At 45.1% G+C, this 10,671-nt stretch overlaps 1 protein-coding gene across 1 annotated transcript in view; it reads right to left on the reverse strand.

Moving 5' to 3' along the window:
- Positions 1–495: 495 nt before the first annotated feature.
- The window catches only part of LPHN3 (latrophilin 3), a 331,880-nt gene continuing 321,704 nt past the window's right edge, over positions 496–10,671 (reverse strand). Inside the window, exon 23 of the mRNA XM_009333609.1 lies at positions 496–1,652. Within this exon, the coding sequence (XP_009331884.1) occupies positions 847–1,652 (806 nt within the window). The 3' untranslated portion in view covers positions 496–846. The remainder of the gene's footprint in view (positions 1,653–10,671) is intronic.

Here is a 10,671-nt window from a genome sequence, read left to right on the forward strand (position 1 = left end):
GAAAAACCTTGCTCCTACTGGTAGACAAACTTACAAGACCAGCACAACAGAAAAAAGTTCTTTTTTTTTTTTTTTCCACTACATTAACAGGGACGCAAGTTCTGGAGGAACAGAAAGCAGACTATATGTGCAATGCTAGTATCTGTACATTACATAGAAATTGTTCGCTTCTCTTTTTCTGCCATTAGTTTTTATCATCCGTTAATACAGCAAAACATAAAATATGCTTTTAGCACATAATTCTAGGATTCCCTTCCGTCTCATTAAATTTGTTTTTGTTTTGTTTGCTCCCGCAGCAAAGGGTGCTGCAGTGAAACCAAGTTGTGAGTGACCAAAACCCATGACGTGATCTGAATTGGTAAGAAAGAGTTTTGCTAGCTTGTTTTTGTGCAGCGCTCCCACCTAGATGCGTCATCGCTACTAGTTTCAAATGCACATTTTTGGCCTTTTATTTATTTTTTTTTCTTTGCTTTTTTGTTTTTTTTTTTTCCCTCTTAAAGCAGGTCCTCGGTATTAAGAGCAACACAGCATCAAGGATTGTTTAAACAAACACGGCATAACTTGAGAAGGCCACGAAGTGTGCCGTTATCTATCTCTTTCATTAACATAATGAAGTCTGTCTCGAGGGAAGGAGGATCAGGGGAGAAGGGGGGGGGGCAGCAGTTACTGTCCCCTCCGGGCCGGCCTAAAAATTCCAGTAAAAAAAGTCCGAGAGTTTCCTTTCGAACAGCATGAAGATTTAGGAGTACACACAATATTACCACTGTTTGGATTAACTCAGAACAGTAAACCGAGCGTTACGGAGGGGCTTTTTGTTGTCTCTTCGCTTAATTTTTGCTGAATCTTCTATAGACTAGTGACCAAGTGAGCGGGTCCTTTTGCATTGCCGTCCGGGGGGGTTCCCTCTTTGTTTGGCGGGACTATAAAACCGTCGCTGCTGCCTCGACCTAGCTGGTAGTAAGTGTGTAGCTGATGGACGTGGTTCCTGGAGCCAAGGTTGGGCATGCTTTTGTAGTAAACATCGTCGGCGTCGCCTCCGCTGCTTTTGGCCGGTGGGGGATCGGTCTGGGTGCTGGCGGTGACGCTTTCTGTCATGGGCATGCCGGCCAGCGCGGGCATACTGGTGTAGAGAGAATCCCTGTTGGGCGACTGGAGATCGTCCGTGTGCTCGTTGGTCAGCAAGGGGAAAAAGCTCTCACTGTTGTCTTGCGGGATGCGCCGCCGGCTGTAGAGGTGGGGCTGGTGGTTGTCTGCCGAGTACACCCGGGGAGGCAGCAGTGGGGCGTCCGACTCCTCGTGGATGAGCTCCAGGCCCAGGCTCTCCTCGTGGGTGAAGGAGGTGGCATCATCCAGTACAATGGCATCGTCCTCACTCCCGCCGCCCACACTGTTGACGAGTTTGTTCATCAGGTTGCGGCTCTGCTCGCTGGAGCGCTCATGGTTGTTCAGGTAGGAAGGGATGTAGTTGGAGGTGAGTTCCTTCAGGATCTTTTTCTCGAGGGCGTTCTCGGTGTGGTTGTACCCGCGGTCAAGGATTTGCACGCAGTTGCTGAGATACTCGCCGCTGGCGATGCTGTAGCTGTTTCCGTGATTACCATTCAGTGGTAGAGTATCCGTGACACTTGTATCCCTGGCATTGTTCAGTAGCCCCTCTGAAAAACATTACACAAGAGAGGGTGACTTGTACAAACAGGACACTCACGCGGGACGTGCACACTCAAACCCCCTTCCTAGGCTGCTGCAGCTGCTGGGGCTCGGCAGCGAGGAGAGCGTCACAGCCAAAATAGGAGGGCGCTGCTCCAGGCTGGCTTAAGGACTTCCCACCGAAAAAATGGAAAGCGCCGTCAAGTATGTGACTTGATGCGGCAACAGCTGGCGGGAAGGAATAACCTCTCCTGTCCAGTACCTCCTACAGCTCTTGTGCTTTGTTCTATGTATTCCTGGAGGAGCTGAGAAATAGGTGACCCTGGGCTGGTCCTAGTTGCCCTGGCTCCAGGTGGCTTTGGAGGAAGGTGGCAATTCCCCCCAGCTGAGGGTAAAGTATTCGCAGCCCAGGTTAATCATTACCCAAACTTTGTGTGGGAGTGTATCCTTCCTAGAGGAAAAAAATAAATCTGCTCTCCCCTTTTGCTGGGCAGGCTGCCAGGAGAAAGGCGTAAGGCCTGAATGGTGGCATTCAGGGATTAGCAAGGCAGAGGCACAAAGTGCTTCCGGGCCCAGGCTTTTTTGGAACAAGGCTAAATGCCCTACCTCTCCTGGCACAAGGGCACGGCCAAAATTATTTACTCCACACTGGCCGGGTGGGAATTTTCTAATACAATCAATGTTGGAGGCAGCTGCTGTGAGGTCTTGCGAAGCCTTTAAAAATAGCTCCCATTTCACTCGCAAAGTTAAAGCAGAGGGTTTAGTGGAAGGTACAGCAAGAACCATCACCACCACAGTACAGTGGGCTTGGGGGAACCTGCGAGGAGTAACAGGGTCTCAAGGTGCCCCCCAACTAACTGCCTATCGCATCTCCGTAGGTGTCTCAACACTGTCATTGTAAGGCTGGAGCTTGGCTCTTTCCCAACACGCTATGGGAGATGGTGGGGAAGTGCTTTGAGAGCAACACAGCACAAGTGGGCAAGGGAGAAGAAAATCAGTCCCAGCAGTTAAGCCGACATGCTTTCTTTTTTGGGACTACTGGCCTCCTTGGAAGGAGTGCAGGTGTGGGGATGCATGAAATAACATATTGACCTTTCAGCTAAGGGCTTCGGGCATTGCCAAAAAATGGCAAGCAACTCCCAGCAAGCCGCGGTGGATTAGAGGAGCCATTAGCTGACAATTTCAAATGAACAGTTGCTCATACCATGCTTGGTACATGGCATGTGTACCTTCCGAAAATACAGGATTCAGTCTATATCTGCGATGGAGTAGTTGTTGCATGTCAAGGGCTGGAAAGCGCTACTGCAGGCTTTCTTCTTGCTTTTGAGTGAAACGCCCTGAATGTGTCGGTCACCTTTTAGGTTTCTGAAGCTTAGAGGGTGCTGCCATATCCCGGGTTTCCCAACAAACGAGGGAGCTATGCCAAAAAATCAACTAGCCATCACAGACATAGAGCAAAGCCATTGATTTTCACAGTGGAAGCTCTCCAACCGAGTCACGATGCTTGGGGAGAAATGAAAAGTGAGCATTTTGGGGGGAGGACTGTATGTAATGGGTGATGGGTACAACAGCATCTGTCAGATGGTCACGCTGAGTAACTTATGCATTGAGGCACTGAGCGCTGTGCTTCTGCTGCCAATGCATAGAGCTGAGGTTTGGTTGGGAAATAAAATGGAGGCATCGCAGGTGAGAACAGAGTGGGGTCTGCAATGAAACACGCCGTATAAAAATGCCATGACCTTGCAAATAAAAATGTGAAGTTTAAAAAAATCATATGCACAGTTATATGAGAAACTACGCTGGGTAAACGATACCACAAAAATGAGAAATAAACAAAGAAAGCATCATATAATCTCTTCCATATATATATGTACACATACATATATATACACATACATACATACACACGCATACACGTATATATACATATATATTCATATTCTTTTGATTTCAAAACTGTGAGATTAATTTCCTTTATTAACTACATCATCTATATGTGATGCAATAAAAGTGAACTAAAAAAAATTACATTTGATATGCAATGTTTAGCTTTACTCCCATACTTGTCTCTCTGTAGGGCTCTAAACGACAGCATGAAGAAAAGGAAAGAAAAACAACAAGTAAGCTTACAGCGACAGTAGGAGAAACATGAGTAAAAAGCAAACTGATGATATGCAGAAAAGAGAGTTAACGGAAATAATTTCCACTGCCCAGAATACATGAATTTGTTACATGGTTTATTTCAGGTTAAAATATTGACATTTTAGACAGAAAAATTGTTGTACGCACAGTATTCAACAGACTACATTTTTATTAAAAAAATTATCACATTTAAAATGTTTTCCAATGCCACTATAAAATGTTCAGCGTGCAACACAAATCAAGAAATAATGCCTGGAAATTTAAGAAAACTCTAAAGCTGGTAACGGTCATGCTTGAAAAGACAGGCACTGTCAACATCACTTCCAAAGTCTTAAAGTGAATGGCTTTACTTACTGTTAGTTATAATAACCCCTGGCAGTTGAAACCGAAATCCATTTTCTTGCTAAAAATGTTTTGCCGTCCATCCATTGCAACAGTGCTTTGTAAGAGTATGACTTTGCTCATCGTGGGGCTGCTGGCATTTTACGAACTTTGGTGAGTCTGCTCTTTTTTTAACTAAACACATGGCAAACTACATGGACTTTGCAAAAAAAAATGTAAGAGGTAGTTCGAATAATGGCATCGCTAAATGAAGCTATTGAGAAGAAAGGGTTAAAACAAGAAGAGCCAGAGATGAAGATGAAGAGCCAGTGATAACTCTCAGCTTCCCACTTGCAACGGTCTGTGGCACGCTGGGGTTTAACCAGAGCTCATTAACCGGATTGCCGCCTTCTCTTAAAATTAGCTCTCACGAAAGCAGTTAGGCCGTTTTGAGAAACTCCTGTGTCCGAGAGACCAAGCCAGCGTACGTCCATCAGCTGTCAACGGCGGTGAGCACTCGGCACGTGCTGCGGCGTGCCAGACCCCTCACCTACCATCTCCTCCTTCCTCTATGCTCTGTGTCCCATCAAGGAATCGCTTTCGCCACCGGGAAATGACACTTTGGCCTTTTAGGGTCTGATTCCCTGCCTCTTTCCAAGGTTTTATTTTTTAGGGCTTCTGGCTCCTGGTGCGTCTCTACCGCAGATGGGGCAGCTTCGGCTCGAGCAGAGAGGGTATTTTAAAACATGTAACTGGGGAGGGGGAAAGGAAGGGTTGGATTGGATCAGGCCCCAGGTTTCTTATAGCGTCCTGTCCCTGTTAATGGCCAGCACCAGAAGTGGTAGGTGAAGGTGAAAAAATACCATAGCCTTACTGATGTGGAATGAGTTAGTTGGATGATGTTAGCTAGCAATGCCCTCACTGCATGCCGATCCCAGCCAAGTGACAGCATCTACTTTTACAATGCACTATCATTGCTTTAGTGTGCCTGCTGGTGCAGCATCCTTAAGTCCCAAAGAACCGTCAAGGCCATTAGGCCCGGTTGGTTCTGCTAACCTTCATTTCTGCTGTGGGATCTCCCAATATTCACAGTTTGTAATTGTCCAGGGACAGTAACCAGTTTGAAAAGCAATAGCTATACTAGTTCTACAGTCATTAATTAACTTGCAGCCTCCTGAAAAAAATGGGTTGGTTTCTGCTCCCTCTGAATTCAATGGCAAAGCTCCAGGGGCTTAAATGGGATCAGTACTGGTCCCACTCTCTTTCTTCATCTCCCACAGATGAAGCCTGGGTAGGTTTCTCTGTTATCCATCTGGCTGTGTCGCACTGAATAGCACTTGCAAATCAATTACACTATTTTTGTGGAATAAAATGCTGTTAGCTCAGGTAACTCTATCAGAATCTAGTCTTAAAAATTAGAAGAACACAAGATTATTAAAATGCACGTAAAACCTTTTTGTCACATTTCCACGCAAATCACTCGGGTTCAGTTGAAGCACCCAGACCTGAACATCAGGACTTCTCTTAAGCCAAATGCTGAACTAGCATTACCTGCTGCCACTTGATTTAAAAGTCCCCCAAACCTCAATGTTACCATGCAAGAAACTATACAGAACATCAAAGCTCATTTCGACATTTGCAGTACACTGAAGTTCTTAAAATTCAGAGCATTTCATGTTTAACAGTAGCCCTTTTTTAAAAAAACATTCATAGAAGCAAATTTATTGCACAAAGTTAGCATAGTTTAGGAAATTAATGAACAGCAAAAAAGGTCAAACACGTGTGCTTTCCTTGTGCTTTGAATGAAAATACCCTAGTGATATAGCTCAAGATCTATTTCTATCGTAAACAATATGCTGCCATATAGTACAAAGGGGGTTTTCCTGCTTGCATTATAACCATCATTATTTTCCCTTCCTTAGAGATCCTTTACTGGAAAGGGACACCTTCACTGGGAGCAGAGAGCTGCCAGAGTGATGACATACTTGTGCTTGAACGCAGCGTTATTCTGTAATGATTCAGCCACCTTGCAAGCAAGCCAAAAAAAAATTAAAAAAATCCCATGGAAGTGGCAGAGCAGGACGGAGCCACCAACAGACAGGAGCTGGCAGAGCTCCACACTCCCCAGCTCCTCCTCAGGTCCTGCATCTGCCATGCATCTGCCTCTCCCTCACGGAAGCATCAGGAACATCAGCTTACAAACACGGTCCCTTCCAGAGACGGAGCAGAGACAAACAGGTAGGTGACAAGAGACTGATTTCTACAGCGGAAACCTCCGTTAGGTACAACTGACTCAACCTGTTTGTTTTCCATTGCCGACAGGAGGATATGCAAGAGCTTCTAGTCTCCCTACACCTTTTTCTAGTCGTCTTTTTTTATTTTTGCTTTCTAATAGCACATATAAAATGCATTAATGCAAACGGCAAAACATTTCTTGCAATATCTAAGCTCTGCTCTTTGGAGCTGACCTATGCTCCTTGCTTCAGCTGTCATTTTTCTTAGAGATCAAGGGGAGTTTTGCTTTATTTTGCATTTTTTTTCCTGCGCAAGCCAGTGCGCTGCTGACCACATTTCTCTACGCCATTTCAAACAAGAGCAGCTTTGGCGGCAAAGGCCATTTTAGCTTCACTTACCTTCAAAGGTGTTCCTGTTTCTAAAATGAATGGTTTAACAAGGAAATGCACTGACAACAAGGGGAGGAATGGATACGTCCGACAAAATACACACACAAGACCAAAACAATACAAAAGCAAGGAGATTGAAAAAAAAAATCAAAACCAAAACCACTATGAATGCTTTGAGTAGAACTGACGAGGGTGTCTCAAAGTGAATTTGATAGCTTATGGAAAAAAAGCCTCCGGAAAATGGAAAGATGCACTGAAATGAAAGGAAGGGGAGGGGATCCTTTTTTGTGCCCAGTTCCAAAAAAAAAAAAGTGTGTGTGTGGGGAGAAAAAAAAAAAAAGGAAGAAAAAAAAGAAAGAAATGGGCCAAAATAAGCCACAGAAAATAGAATTCTCACTAGAAAAATTAGAGAGAAACTCCAGCACACCTTGTGCGTTGTACATGCTGACAGAAGGGTTGTTATAGACCGCCGATTCCCCGAGCAATGTATTATAAGGGTTGTTAGTGCCATGAGGACGAAGCAGAGCATTGGTTATAAGATGATTAGCCATGGCTCCTGGAGCAGCCCGATAGAAAGACAGAGAAAAAAAAAAACAACAAAAAAGGTCAATCAGGCAAATGTGGTACTAAAAAAAAAGGAAAAAGAACATTCAGAATGACAACAGTTGAAATAGTCCTGATTACAAGCAGCCAGCTAATTAGACTCGGAAAACTGTATGCCACTAAAGCAGAACAGATGTTACTGACGATGCACAAATCCAAACCAATGCAAAAGAAAATGTATCAGAAAGCGGAGAAGCTACATTTATGGTGGTTCCCCAGTTGCTCGGAGTGTAAGCGAGGCTATGCCCACATGCTTGCTACAAAGAAAGAGAGGGAAATGGCAGCCTACACATTGTGGGGGGAAAAACTCTCCAGAAAGTGCCAAATGAATAAAAAAAAAAATATAGTGACTAACAGAAAACAGCACATTCAACTCCCACTATGGGCTAGGATCTCTTTTACTGGTCCTTCGCAACACATCTAAAATTGAAAAAGCAGAATTAAAAAGAAAGGATGGAGAATGAGGCCTCTCTGAAGGCTCTCGGCACTTATCAGAGAGCAGCTGTTTCTCATGTATAGGAGGGTGAGTTTCACTGCAGGTACTGCTCTGGTACCACCTTCAAGCACATCCACAACCACCCGAATCCACCCTTGAAGGTGAGAGCACCGCGACTCCATCAGGCGTTTCTATCAGGAGCGAGAGTGGCCACGGAGACACATGTTTCAAGGCTCTCTGTTTGCCCCACAAACACCTTGTTTCCCTGCTCCCGGACCTCTTTGCTGTCATTTCCAAGCACTCAGCCAGCAGTTGTCCTCCTGTTTTGGTTTATCCCTTGGAGTCGCAGCCTCTGGACTTGTGCTTTTCAGGATCATCACGGCTTGGCAGGTGGCTGCCAAGACCTACCTTGATTCCTATCACAGGCATCAACCCATGAAGCAAAGGCTTCCTCCCACCTTTTAGCTGACCTACAGGACCAAAAAACCCATTAAGCCCTTGCTCCAAATGTCCTCTGGGATCCCAAGAGACGACCGACTCAAAAATTTGCCCCCAGGGCCATTCTCACTGTCATCGGTAGAGACCTAAGGCAGGAATACTCAAGGACACACTATATTTTTTACCTCCAGGACTAAACTGTTAGGACAAAACCTTTCCACTAGCAAAGTATGTCTTTGGTGGGGCAACTAGAACTAGCCAGGACAGGGCTGTCAGAGGGTTCAGGTTACCTGGCTGTCACCAACATCTGATAGCCCCAACCCAAACAAGCGACCGAAAAGCCAATCCCTAAACCCAGCAACCCTGGCAGGGATGCCTTTGTCAATATCTGGGGCATAGAGACCCCATTTGCCTCTTTTAGGGGTGGAGGTGGCCCCATGGCATGGTGGAGGCAGTCTTTGCAAGGCATGTGGGGTGCTGGGTACAATCTCTTCTCTGCAACTCACTACCTGATTTTTCTTTCCTTTTCTTTCTTTTTTTTTTGGATGGAGCTGCTGAGGATATATAAGCTCCACGGGCCTCTGGCTGGCACAAATCCCCTTAGCGGTGAGCTCTCTGAAAGCTCACACCTACTAATTATTTAAAAAAAAGCAAAAACTAGCCAAACCTAAAGGTAGGTGAAGGCTTCCAGAGCTGCCTCCTGCGGTGCTCGTATGCTGGCCTGGCTCCATTTCCTGGGACAGCGTTTCTCCATGCCTGTGCAGGTAGAGGAGAGAGCAGACAGCTCTCCTGCCTCTCCCTCACCGTCCCCCAGCCCTTCCCAGCCCCAGGCATATGGCGTTAGCGGATCACTTAATCGGTCTTTTGAGCACAGGACAAAGTAGAAGGCAGAGCTGTATGGGGGCTGCATGCCAGGGAGGCTCCTCGACACATGCAGCTGGAAAAAAAAGACTTGTTTTCTCTCACCTGATATTTTTGGCTATGCTGATGGAAAGCAAGATGAGCTGCTGTGTTTGGAAATAAGGAAACAAAGATGTCTCCTGTAAGAAAACATTATATGAACGCTTAACTAAGCAACCTTGAATGTAACTAATAGGTAAATGAGTCAATTCTTTCTTTCAGGTAATGTATTTTCCATCATCTCACGTACATCTGGAATGAGGGACTATAGGACCACTTCTCTTCTTGCACTAGTTTTATACCAGCTGAGTACTAAGTCCATTAAAATTGTTTCTGCTTTCATCCCACTTTTAATCAAGCCAGGCCATAAAAGATTCAAAAAGGGACTCACTTTTATACAGGTAATGGGAATGTCCAGAGTTAATGCCAGCCATAAATTCAGACGTGATATAATCCTCCCATTTCAGATTTAACTCAGTCTCCAACTCGGTCCCTATGAGATTTGACATGGAGAAGAATATACCCGCCACATGCTTTTGAATGCTTTAGCTTGAGGCGTTTTTAAATGGCAACTGCCAGAAAGAGCATCTCACTCGATATATCCCCAGTCTGATCTTGTCTAGCAACTCCTAGAAGGTGGGAAACAAGCTGATCCCGCCACGGCTGGGCAGGTTGGGCTCTTTCGCATGGGGGATGCTCTCACCTCGTGACAAGAGAGAGGGGACCAATCTGTGTCAGCACTTAGCACTTTGCTTGCCTACCTTCGCCAGGGTGGTGGGCTCTGAAGCGAGCTAAATTCACACAAACCTGGCTCTTTCGGGCGGTTACAAACTAGATAGTTTCTGGCAACTTTTAATGCAGATACATGTTTCTGACTATAAACTTGGCAAAAAGTTGAAAATACAGAATAAGTAATTTTTGCTCTCTCAGGTGCGTAAAAGAGGGGGCTTGATACAGCAAAACAGCCATCCATTCCTGTATGCAGCTCCTAAGCAAAAATACTGCATCTTGTGCCTTCCTCTCCCTTGACTGCTGAGGGCATTAAGATTTTTTAGTTTACTGATCAAAATGCCAGTGATGATGGCAGTGCTCAGTAATTCTCCTAATGCAAATCCAAAACAAACCCACTGCTAACATGTTCAGCTACCTTTCAATGCTTTCAGAAACCCAACTGGGCCCTAAGCACTCTGCAGCAGGTTCCTGTCACAGTGGGCTGGCCACAGCAAACTTAATGCTCTCTGCGGGTCACAGTAAATGTAACCTTTGACATCTTAAAAACAAAATGATATGTACCTTGTATTCATTAATTTGGGCTCTTGTTTCTCCCTAACTGCTTTAGAGCTGCAACATTCCCAGCCTCAAAGGATGCTGAGAGAGAAGGACTGCATTCAGGCTCCAAAGAGCCTACAGTTAATGCTGTAGATAAAACAATAATACACCAAACAAATCCCCATTATTGGGTTTTTCCCTCCCGGGAGGGAGAAAGAAAAAGGTAACACCAGCCATACATTTAAGTATCATCCTGCCTTTTTCATAACACTTTATCATTGCTATAGCAACCAA

This window comes from Pygoscelis adeliae, unplaced genomic scaffold (assembly GCF_000699105.1).
Source record: "Pygoscelis adeliae isolate BGI_AS28 unplaced genomic scaffold, ASM69910v1 Scaffold240, whole genome shotgun sequence".
Taxonomy (NCBI): domain Eukaryota; kingdom Metazoa; phylum Chordata; class Aves; order Sphenisciformes; family Spheniscidae; genus Pygoscelis; species Pygoscelis adeliae.